The 13085-nt window shown below is 38.3% G+C and overlaps 1 protein-coding gene across 2 annotated transcripts in view; it reads right to left on the bottom strand.

Annotated features, from left to right (window-relative positions):
- Positions 1–13085, bottom strand: part of MLLT10 (MLLT10 histone lysine methyltransferase DOT1L cofactor) — a 135867-nt gene that overhangs the window by 74429 nt on the left and 48353 nt on the right. For both annotated transcript variants that reach the window (XM_084279699.1, XM_084279700.1), the window contains exon 7: positions 12214–12309. In XM_084279699.1, coding sequence (XP_084135825.1) covers positions 12214–12309 — 96 coding nt within the window. The remainder of the gene's footprint in view (positions 1–12213; positions 12310–13085) is intronic.

The following is a 13085-nucleotide window of genomic DNA, read 5'->3' as shown; positions in this document are numbered from 1 at the left end:
GACATACATTTAGTCAAGAAAAATGCATAAAATATCAGAGCTATCTTCACCAAAGTATTATGCAGAAATATGCTTACTGGAATACAGTAGTGTCCTACTCATTCTTATACACTTCCTAATATTCAAAGTAAGGTCCAAGACAACTCCTTCAAAAGGCTGATGGGGATTTCTAAGTTTGTTTTTCATACACTGAAGTGAACTGTTTTTTCCCCAATGTGCCACTTGAACAGAAATATGGAGTCCCTTTCATAACAAAGAGTGCAGGTGTCATAATCACAATAATATACACTGTAAGGTAGTATTTCAATTATTTAAAACCCGATATAGGCTTGCTGAAGGAGTTTTAGAGGGAGGGGAGGGGAGGGGAGGGGAGGGGAGGGGAGGGGAGGGGAGGGGAGGGGAGGGGAGGGGAGGGGAGGGGAGGGGAGGGGAGGGGAGGGGAAAAGAAAGGGAGAAAAATACGAAGAGGAGGGATTCAAATGTACAGCTTTTTCAGTCATTTCTTAAAAGTAACAATCCAAAAAGTGCTACCCGTGCCACCAGAAAACAAGCAGGGATCAAGAGAAAAAAGAAGCATCTACACCAAGACTGACATGTGATCCATCAAATCTGTTGATCTCAAAGCCTTTCATCAGTGCTGGCTACCAAACTTACTATATCATCAGAGGACATGTTTAAATAAACTTTAGTAACAATTTCACTGAATCCCAAAAAGCACAAAGAAGGAAGTTATGAAATGGAAATCTAAGCCACTGCCTGAGTTTCTTCAGTTTTCATCATTTTACTAATTCAAATCACCCTCAAGAATTTTTTTTATTTATAATTTTGGAGCCAAGAGGCAATGATTTCAATATGTTTTAAGATGAAACTTCACAGTAGCATCAGCAAACAACAGGAAACATTTAAATGAACATGTTTCACAGTCTCTTCTGTTGACTTTCTAGTGTTCTTTTACTTCCAGTGTTAATATTGTCTGGAAGGCAAAGAAACATTGTGTTCTGATCAAAGGAACAGTCAGCAGGACTTCAAACTACATTCTGTAGTGTACTGAAATTACTCTGATAGTCTCAACAGAAAAGGGTGTGTTGAGAAGAAGGGAAAGAGGGATACAAGAATGGGGAAAGGGATGGGGCATAAATAAGAGCCTAGAAAGAATATATTTTAAGTTCTGTTGTGCAAAGCATCAGCAACTGCATCAAATTCCTCTCCCAGAACCAAAACATCAACATGAAGTTTGCCAGGACAGCTTACCATGGTTATAGCTTACCACTCAAGGCCACTGGAGGGGTACCCCACCCAAAAGCCTTGCGCATGTGAAGATCTCATCCACAGGAGGTCTGCTGTCCTTAACTCCACATCCCCTCCTCCTTTTAGGTTCCACCTCCTCTAACAATCTCTTTGGTTTTTTTTTCTTTTTTGTTCCTAAGGAAGTTTCAGAAGTCCTAAGTCTGAATGTGAATTGACTCCAGATGCAAATAACATCAAAGTGGAGAACATTTCACTGCAGGAAAACCTTTGAAAGGAATGCTCAGGTTTTACACTGGTAAGAATAAAAATTTCAGCAATAACCTGCTGAGATGAAGAGACATAGATCCCACAAAGTCCGTCCTTGCAGTTGCACCCTCTTCTCCCCATAAAGATACATACAAACCATAATAAGAGTTCTGAAATACCCAATTCTGGATCCAGGAAAGGAGTATTAGAGGGACACTAATTCCCACAAGATTTAACAAATATGAGGCCTTTCAACAAAGTCTGTCTCAAAGGACACACAAACCAGCTATATTCCCAATTCCAGAAAAACAACAAACAAAACATTGGCCCTTCACAGAAACTCACTGCATGCCTCACTTTGTAAGATCTCATCAGCCACAGCTCCCAAAAAAACACAACATAGCAGCATCTCATCAAGACAATATCCATCCACATGGGAACCCACTATTCTGGGCAAGTCTGATGACTTGAAGTCTGGTGACTTGACTCTGGCTGGAGGCCAGGTGCCCACCAAAGCTGCTCCATCGTTGCCCTCCTCAGCTGGGCAGGGGCGGGAAAATATAACAAAAGGCTCATGGGTCAAGATGAGAACACGGAGAGATCGCTCACCAACTGCCATCACCAGCAAAACAGACTCAACTTAGGAAATGTAATTTATTACCACACAAATCAGAGGAATGACAAACAAAATCAAATCTTAAAACACCTCCCCCCATCCCTCCCTTCTTCCTGGGCTCAACTTCACTCCCGATTTTCTCTACCTCCTCCCCTCAGCAGCACAGGGGGGTGATGAGGGTTGTGATCACTTCATCACACGTTGTCTCTGCCGCTCCTTCCTCCTCAGGGGGAAGACTCTTCACACTCTTCCCTTGCGCCAGCATGGGGTCCCTCCCATGGGAGACAGTCCTCCACACAGTTCCCAAAAGTGAGACCTTCCTGCGGGATCCAGTTCTTCAAAAACTGCTCCAGCATGGGTCCCTTCCACGGGTACAGTCCTTCGGGAACAGACTGCTCCAGCTTCCAACAAGGATGCTTCTTTGGGTATCCACCTGCTCCAGCATGGGACACTCCATGAGCTGCAGGTGGGTATCCGGTTCCACCATCATCCTCCATGGGCTCCAGGGGGACAGCCTGCCTTACCATGGTCTTCTCCACAGACTGCATGGGAATCTCCCCTCTGGTGCCCGGAGCACCTACTCCCCTTCCTTCTCCACTGACCTGGGAGCCTGCTAAGTTGTTTCTCTCACATCTTCTCACTTGCCTCTGGCTGTGAAAACTGCTCCTCAGCTGGTTTGTGTTTTCCTTCTTGAATATGTTATCCCAGAGGCGCTACCACTGTCACTGGCTGGCTTAACCTTGGCCAAGCTCTGTCTTGGAATCAGCTGGTATTGGCTATGTAGGACACAGAGGAAGCTTCTAGCAACTTCTCACAGCAGCCATCCCTGTAGCCACCCCCTGTCCCTGCTACCAAATCCTTGCCCACAAACCCAATATAGCAAGGTAATGATCAAATGTCTGACCTTTTACAAGCATTACTGTAATGAAAAAAGGGGCAGAAATTACTCTTAACAAGGACTGAAAATAGCATTGCTAGTAAGTGAAAGCTGAGGGAGCCCTGAGGGCAGGCAGAATCTATGTATCCCATTTATATACTCTGACTTAAATCTTTTGAAGATTCATAGGCATGAGTTCAGATGTTCCAAACTCCCGTATTTTAAGATAACTGAAGAGCTGATAAATGCGCTGATACATTCTGTAAAAACAGGATTTAGGAGGCGAAACACTCCAAGGAAGAGTATGTTAAAAATGCAGGACCAACTACAGAAGAGATAAAGGAAACTTCCACCTTGGTTCACAAACAAGGTAGCTCCACTGACCAGATTCAGACAGCTTCTGAAACCTTTCTTACTGTAAGAAAAATAAGGCGCAATTGCCATGCAGCCATTGGGTAAGCAGCTGTTACATTCTTCATCTGAGAACTTGAAGAGTCCTGATTTATGATGTAGCTAAATACCAATACAAAATACCTAGAGTTCATATGTCATGATTAAGCAGAACGCTTTATTTACCACTAGGGATCTAATTTTTGGCTTTTGTTTCTTAAAATTATGTAATGCCTTCTTATTTCCAATAAGCACATGTTGCAAGATAAAATAAATATGGTGTGAGATTTCTGGAATTCCATAGCAGTTTGTGTATACTGCTGTCTGGCGGGACTGGGGTCAGGTGGAGAAGGGAAAAAACATGCATCTTGATCACTTCCATTTCTTCCACAAAGACTCAATCTAAAAATTTATTACATAATATGATTTCAGAAATACAGTTTGGTTCCAATTCTTTGGGTTTTTAGCTCAGCTAAAGATCAGCATTTGCTCGTTCATTTTCTTTTTCATTTTTCTTTTTCAGAGGAAACATTTATCAGACTACTGAAAATATAATTTCATTGAAATATCAAATTAAGGATATATGTGTAATTTTATCTTAGCTCTGATCTGTTAGCAAGAGATTAAGTGTTATCAAATCTATCTTTCCACAGTTTGGATCTAACTGTCTGGGACAACTGAATAATGCAAGTGGGTGATAACTTTTCCAGTACAGATGAAATGGATGACTGCAGCTTTTCTCTAATGGCATTATTAATTCATAACATTTCCACATCAAAGTATCATTTAACTTGTTGAAGGTATTTATACTTATTTGCAACTCGCTTTTGTAACAGGAATGCAGAGACTTTTCTAAAGAGGTTTCTGAAGTACTTGATTTCATTAAACTACGTTCTGAAGTTTGGCTTTAACAGTTCACTCTTAGCAAGGTTGGGGGTGGGTGTGCGTGTGTGTGTGTAAAAATCTCCTGACCCCTTTCTCACCTTTCCCACGCTGCTTAGATTGTCAGACCTTCTGTGTGCCAATTCAAACTGCTGCAACAGCAGCAACACAACCCAAAGTGGATAGTTTTCTGCTGGTTTACTGAGCTACGTTAGGTTCAGTGAAGGTACATGAAAGATGAACAGGGACAAGAAGAGGTAGACAAAGAACAGAGGCGCAATAGGTCCCCTGCCCAGGGAAGAGGAGACTAACTTCTAGTTTGAAAGAAGTTAAACACATGCACATTATCAGCAAGCACCACTGCTCGGCCCTTCTGGCAAAACTGTTTGGGCTGACCTTGAAGTATTCCATTTTTTATCCCCTTCTCTATTACAAAAATCCTTGCTCGTCTCAAGTTTTCAACAAGAAAGCTGGAGAAGAACTGTTCCTGAGGGCATGTAGCAACAGGATGTGGGGTAATGGTTTTAAACTAGAAAAGGTGAGGTTTAGGTTGGTATTAGGAAAAAGTTCTCCAATACGAGGGTGGTAGATCACTGGAACAGGTTGGCCAGACATGTAGTGGAGGCCCCATCCCTGGAGATATTCAAGGTCTGGCTTGATGGGGCTATGAGCAGCCCGATCTAGTGAAGATGTCCCTGCTTACTGCAGGGGGTTGGACTAGATGACCTCTAAAGGTCCCTTCCAACCTTACACATTCTATGATTCTATGAATCTATGATTTTCAAATCTATTTTCCTTAGTGTTTATTGTAAGCAAAACCATCTGACTGTCTATATGACTAGTTTTTTAGCCACTGTTTTTGACTCCCTCAAATAATACCAACGTATCAGAATGTTGTATTAGCACAGAGTACTTGGATTGATGTGTTTGTCATTTATGGATTTTCTGCACTAAAGCTTGTAAATCCCATGCTACCACCATCACAACTAACATCTTTGATAGAAAGCTGCGTGTAGCTCTTGCTAATCCCCAATACAGACCTGCTTGGCCTCTTATTTGTGACTAGTAGCTATTAGTAATATAACCATAACAATTCCAGAATGAAAGATGCCCACGGTCCACAAGTTTCAAATTCAAATCCTAATTTATCTTGTTTTGACAAGAACAACCCTAGCTCAGCATTCATCTATCTATCATTTTATATGGTATAAACCACAGCAGGAAAATTAAATGCAGTAACAGCGTTGCTGCAGTCACAGTAATAAAAGAATATAGGCACAGAATAGTTTATAGGGAGAGGTGGAACAGTACTGCCAGCATTATTCAAATACACACATATTCAGCTCTAAGCATGAAACTTGTCCTTAAGTGCCAATCCTTGACAGAATTATTTAAAAGACTCAAAAACCTCACTTCAACGCAGAGATAACGGTCAGAATTTTAACTGTCAATGTAAAAGACTTAAGAATCCATGATAAGAATGTCAGCTAAGGCTTCTCTTAGGTGCAAGACTAATGAGAATAACATTCTCTTATTCAGAATACACTACTCTTCCTCTGATATTTAGTGTATTAGAATACACTTCTGTTATTTACACACTTTAACACTGATGGTTAGTGATGGATATTCAGTGCTAAACACTGAGTAGCACTTTATAACTTCAAAAATGGTGCAAGATTAATTAAATCAAGGCAACTATTTATTCTCAATGCTCACCTTCATTTATTCCTACAGAAATTGTAAGCATTTAATACTTTAGAATATGTATTATGTTACGTGCCGTGAAATGCTCCACTACCTGCCAGGTATCTAAAAGCTGTGTCAAGTAATAGGTGAACAGAATTGCAAGCCAAATGAATACATTTGATTTTCCTGGTTAGTAAGCTTAAAAAAGCATCAAGACTACATTCCAGACACTGCTACAAAGTCATGAAGTAATAATAACCTTGTATTAATCTAGGATCCGAAGCAAAGAAGAAAAGTATCTTAAAGCATCTTTTGCTTCTCCATCTCTAAGTTACCGAATTGAAGTCCAGGAATATTATTACTCAAACAGAAATAAAAATCTAGCAGCAACCTTAATGACCTATTTTTAACGTTCAGGTGTTATTTAGTTTTCAAATTAAGACAAGCAACACTGCATAATTTTCTCAAACAACAGATATTCATCTTTCTTCAAAGTCCATCTTATTTTTTATCCCACTTACTCCAAAATTACTCTCCTCTGTCTCATAATGTGGTTGAGTACAAAACATTAAGTAAATCATGCTACAAGACACTGAACTTGTAGAAAATCAGAACTGTAATAAAAAAGTCTTTTCTTAAAATTAAGATATTGTTGAAGTTGAAATAGTATTTAATAATAGCATAAATAATAATAACAAAGTAAGAGTAATATCTAATAACACCTGAAGTGTATCATAGCAATTTTTCAATGAAACAGTCCTTTGATCCCTGCACACTAAGGAAGACCAACAACAATTTCTCTTTTAAAAAACACTGCTCTTATTTGATGAGCACGGTTAAGGATTTCCTACAGTAAAAAGCTACTCAAAATTCTAATTCTCACAGTATTGCTCTAGAGACACCTACAAAATCCACAGTTAAGTAGCAGCTACATGAAAGAAACAAACAAATAATGGAAGTTATTTAAACAGATGTTTGAGGATTTTGCCATGATGTAATTTCAATTTTACAGTCTACAAAGAAAATTAGCAGTGCTACTAATCACTATTATTTTGTGCATAGGTTCTTCAAGGGTCAAGTTTTGAGTTTGCTGCCTTTCATGGTAAAAAGCAGAAGACTAAAATGTGTACTGTGAGAGAAAAAGAACAGCTGCAGCTAATGCAGCCTTACAAAATTCTGCATCTTACAGAGGTGTTGTTAGAGATACCTGAGGTGGTGTGTTTGTCATTTTGAATTCAAAATAATTAACTATTCCCAGGTGTCAAGCTTAATACTATTGTGAGGTGTTTATTGTGCTAAGGTACCCTAAAGGTACCCTAAAAGCATTACTTTCTTTTCCATGTTACATAAGATGTGTTACTGTAAAATTAGAAAGATTTGAGATAGTGAAACCAGTAACTCCATGACGAGCATGGTGACTGAAACAAATACCTACTTTTCCTCTTACCAGAGTAAAAGAAAATTTAAATAAAAATGAGCTTATCTGACTATACAGTTCTTCCTGATCTGCACAAGGTATCATTCTGCGGTGCCACCTACACCAACTGGTGCCAGCTCCAGTAGATTACACACAGTTGATTACTAGGTTGACACAGAATAAAGCATAAGTTAACACACAACTTTAGCAGGCAACAAATCAACAAACTCTAAAGATACATATTACTGAATATACTTAGATTAGCTTTCTAATGATTTACACAGTCACACCATCAGTCTTCCCAAATAACTAACTTTCAATACAATTTGTGAAGAGATATGTTAAAAAAGAACAGTAGAGAACAAATGCCCAGAAACAATACCATTCATCAGCACCAGCAGTAAAAAGTCTGCAGCATGAAGCCACCCCTTTTTGAACATCGGGGCTCCCACACAAAAACTCAGTCTTAGGAAACAGGAATCGGGTTCTACCGCTCACTGAGCTACACATGGGATATACTTACTGACCAGTTTTTAGAGGTGTTTTAAGAGGCATTCTTCTTTCCCTCTGACCAGGCAGTATTTGAAAAAGCCAACATGGATAAGCATCACCATTAGCATCCACACCACACAACTCTAATTTGGATATTTATCTAGCATTTCTTCAATAATTAAAATTGAAATAATTACAAAGTGGTAACAAACCACTTCTAGTTTTCTTTAGTATTCTTACAATCTTGCTTCATACGCCATGAACAGCTGAGACTATTAAACAGTTAAATCTATTAAACTCATCAACAAAAACTTTAAAAATTAATAAAAATATGGTGGGATAGATCTAGAGCTTTTTTCCCCTAAAAACTTGCACAAAATCCCCAGTGTCCAAGTAACATCATTAAGTTTATTAAATGAGGCAATTAACAAAGGAATTAAATAATTAGAATTGCCTCTGCAACATTCTGCTTTATACAGTACTATAAATTGATTATTCAGGACTAAATCAGAATATTACTTTTCAAAGAGGGGAAAAAAAAGGAGACAAATGCTTATGCAGCTGAACGGTAACCCAGAGAACTGCAGCCTGTTCCTATTTTTGCCACAGAATCTTATGAGATGCATGGCAGGTCAATTTTATCTTTTCACAGTTCATTATTCAGATAGTGAAGAATACACAGCACTTGATCTAAGTGTTTAGGACTTGATTTGTAACAGCCCACACAGAGCATTAAAATACCTTAAAAAGCATCATGTACCTTTCTCTCAAATGAAATTCATAGCCCTGATATATGAAAGTAGGCTCCTTCACATTGGATTAAGAAAGTTTGGGCAGTTCAGGATGCAGCTCACAATGCAACACACCACTAGCCAATAGCAACTTTCAAGACGTATGTTTTAAATCCTCCCTTCCATACTCACAGCTACACATGCTGAATGTCACACACAGCCTCAAACTCTTCTTACATGTTCAAGCTTCTTCCCTTGAAATCAGAGAAGGCATAATATTTCTTGCCAAACAAGACAAGTAGCAAGAAGATGCCCATAATCATTTTAGTTGGCAGCTCAGTGTTCAGAACACTTGTCCTGGATCCTGTACTGTAGGTTCCCCTCGCACTTACATCCTCCAACTTCTGTAATAGTGCACTGGGGCTTCTTGGACTGTTTTGTTCTTTTGCCTCTTCAGTCACCACTCCTTACACCTCTCCTGTCTCCAGTCACAAGCCCGTTTTGTTTTCTTTGCATCACACGAGCCATCATAGCAAAGAGTTTTAGATTTCTCCTTCCTGCTCAGCCCAGACCAAAGCACTTCTAGTAGAAGAGGAATTTAAGTAATTTGGATGCTATACAGTAGTTTCTTACTATGCAGTAAATTCACGTTTTTCAGAAGTCATAAACATATAATGCTAGTTAAGTCTGCCTAACTTTCACCTAAGTGGCAAAGACCACTTCCTTTACACAAAAATCAATCCCAAATGTCCAGTTCCTTCCTTAGTCCCTTCCAAAGATAAAGCTGCCAGGAACATTAAGAAAGCAAGGTATTCTTCCACAGCCTCATGGTGGCCTAAGTTTTTACCCAGGCCCTGAAAAAAAAGGTATATTATAATGGGATGTGAAGCAAGCTACTACCAACCTTTCTTCAGAGGCACACTCACCTCTCAGAATTTCTAAGTAACTTGGCCATAGAAACTAACAATACTTAATGCATCAGTAATTGGAATTTCAGTAGTTGAAATTTCACATTAAAATTAAATCATATCAAAGGTTTGGGGGTTTTAATTATTATCCCCTTATATATATGCTATTGATTTTCTAAGCATAGTGCCCAGAAGAGACTGAGTACATTTTATGAAGAAAACACATGCTTTCAACTCAATGTCTGCCCACAAAAACAGCAGCTACCCATATCAACATTTCAGACCAACCTCTTCTTATTGCAGAAGAGTATTTTATAAGCAAATGATCCTGAGGTCTGAGCAATAAAAATGGTTCCAATCCTCAATTCACACAGTTTCTGCTTGGCAAAGGGGAAAGCTTTAAAGATGCCTAAAGATCAGTTTATCCAAATAACAAAGATGAAAAAGTAGAAACTAGTGTGCCCTTATGGGAGTGAGGAGGGGGAGACAGTACTCTATCTAAGAAGAAAGGTACACATTTACTGTAATATGACAACAGTCTAGATTCCAAACAGATTTACAGAAGAGAACAATAAAGAGGAAAATAGAGTCACTCTAAAAAAAATGACCCTACTCCTCCAAGATAGGCTGCATATTTGATACACCGTATCAAAAAGGACACCACATCTGCATGTGGTACTCAACTTTACCAAGAGAATGAGCCTCCATACCACATACAGTTCGTGGACTGAAGATTACTGTTTTGCAAAGCACCAGTCATTCTTTAACTATAGAACATGTAAGATGAAAAACATCACACAAGAAGTCTCTAGCCACAGGAAGACAGCCAATTAGCATTAGGAGACTGCAACTTTTTTCACCACTTGGTTTTAACTAGGATAGTATTTTGTTACCATACAACATATAAAGAAAATTAAACTTGGTACCTGCACGTACCATAACATGCCATGAGAACCTCTGAACTTTAAGTAATGGGTTAGTGCTTCATTGCCTTAGTATTACAGATCATGAGATCTTCTGTATCATCATGTTTCAGTTCATGAAAAGTAGAAGAAACTTTAATATCCTAATTCTAGCAAACTTCAAGTCACATAAAAAGGTCAGGATTTGCAAAGGCAAGCCACAACATACTTCTAGAAGATCCACATCAAAACAATTCCAGAGCAGGAGAAGCTAAGCAGCTAGCAGAGAAAATAGCTGACACAGCAGCTGAACACGGAGCTCCAAGTATTCCCTGAATATTTTACAGGTATTATGACCAGCAGAAGCAAAATATCTACAAAATCACTAAAACGCACACACACCCCCAAAAAAAGTCACTGTGAGAGGTTTTTGCACAGCTCAGACATACAAAGCAAGGCTCAAAAGTTTCTTCAAATTCAACTTCAAAGTTGAGTCAACATGAATAAAGAATCCATGCATGTATTTTGGCAAAACACGACCTGAAATATGATAGCGGTGAAAAACTAAACAAGGTAAGACAAAAATACAGCAAATACTGGCAAGGTTTTACTTACTGCCAGTAATGCAAGATTTTTTTTCTACTGGTGTTTTAATAAGAGAAAAAGATCTGCCAAACTCCATACCTTTGTTATTTATTTATAAATTCACCTTCAGAGGTACAACCACATCACTGTTCTCTCCTGCATTAACAGATGAAGACAGAACTATTCACCTACACCACTAACTAGATCTAAGACACTTTTTAGAAGATTATGCAAGAAGAATGGTGATCAACATCCATCCAAAGCAGAAATGAGCTGAAAAACCAAATCAAATATGGAGGAGACTAAGAGCCTGAAAACCGACTTTTGTTTTTCAATTACCTGTCACCACATTCTGTCAATACATCCTTTGATTCCAACCTTTATGTAATGGTTTTGAGTAATGTTAACCGAAGTCTACCCATACCCACAGAAAAGTCTGTTAAGCTAGTTGCACAGGATGCCTGAAGGTGAGCAGTTTTGCATGCATTCTTAGAGGGCTAATAAAGACCCAAAGCAAATCTGCATTACTGCACAAATAACTCTTATCACCCTGTTTTGAATTTAGATGAAAATTTCCTTTAGACAACTATTAATCTAGCAGTAATAAAAAACAAGTAATAATCATTATAAATTTAAGATTTGTTTCCAAAAACATGTAAAGCTAAGTTATCAAAAGAATACATCAATGATAGAAATCAGCAGTCAGTTACATTCTTTGTAGCCTCACAGGAAAATTCCAAGGTATTTTACCATCACAGTCGGTTTGACCATGAGTACCAGTAAAACGTGTCAGCAACAGATGTCTCCTCTTCAATGAGGAGAAAAAGATGTGTCAGGTTGAAACATAAAATGTTGGATGCACCTGTTTATCAGTACACTTGCTAAAATGTCTACCCCTGGTTTTCTTTTCCACCTAGTCACAAAGGCTACACCAGAAAAACCTCTAATGGAAAACTAAAGCAAAGGAATCTGCATGGAAACAGCCTTCCAAATGGATATCCTTCAGCAAGTATCCCAAAACTGATGATAAACAGGAAGGTGCATGTACAAATGCACCTGAAGATTTTTCCTCACTGGGCACTAGTACCTCTTGTTTATCACCTGTGTGTTATTTATTATTCAGTGCTTCAGGAACAAGAATTCCTTCACGCTTCTCAGCAAAATTTAAATTTATCAGAAAGTGCTAGTATTAAGCAGATGTGCCACATAATTAGCAACGACAAATCCACTTACTTTTTTCTCCTTCTCATGATGTTTATCCTGAGAGTGAGAGGAAGAATCACTTAAACTTTGATCATATGACCTATTAGATCCCCGTTTGCTCTTTTTCTAAAAAGAGAAAATATATTTATGGATAGAGAAAAGGAACCATTTGAATAAATCAAAAGTAAAAGCATTTAAAATGAAAAGATGCTTTATAGCTTGAAGGAAAGAAAAATAAAACAACCCTTCAGTTACTGAAAAACTGACAAATTACTGACACTGATAAAATCAACAAGACTATCTATCCAATGCATACTAGGAAAAAAAGCCTATCCTTATATCAACTTCTATACCTCCCATGGATTAGCAGGACATGCTTTCCACAAAGAAAACAGATATGCTATTTTTTCAAGTTAAAAAGATGGTAGACAGATTTTCAAGTTTTTGCAACATAAAAAAGAAAAGATGCTTCTCAAGTAAGTATCATATGAAGCCACAGTGCTCTCACTGCCACATGCTTTACATGCATTGCAAGGTGGCTGTTTTACAGATCCATGATTTATTTATTACTCAAGTGAACTGTCTGCAATAGTTTCATTAAAATTGTTTTAAAAACAGGATACAGAATTCTGTTGTGATGTACACGTCTACAAAGAGCAGACATCATTGCCTGTATTTCTGTAGTGTTTGAGACCTTAGTCTGGGACTGCAAACACTTCAATGCTAGGCCAAGTATCTGTTATTTTACCATAACTGAGGTAGCATTATAAAGACTTTTCACGTCAATGTTTTGGAAACCAAAATTTTCAGTGGAATAGTAGACATATGCCACCCACCATCTTCAGTAGTAAATACTAACACCTGTATTTACTAGGCATCAACAGACACAATAATCCTATAGA

This window comes from Gallinula chloropus (assembly GCF_964237585.1).
Source record: "Gallinula chloropus genome assembly, chromosome: 2".
Taxonomy (NCBI): domain Eukaryota; kingdom Metazoa; phylum Chordata; class Aves; order Gruiformes; family Rallidae; genus Gallinula; species Gallinula chloropus.
The sequence above is the reverse complement of the archived record's forward strand: the minus strand, read 5'-3'. Positions and strand labels throughout refer to the sequence as shown.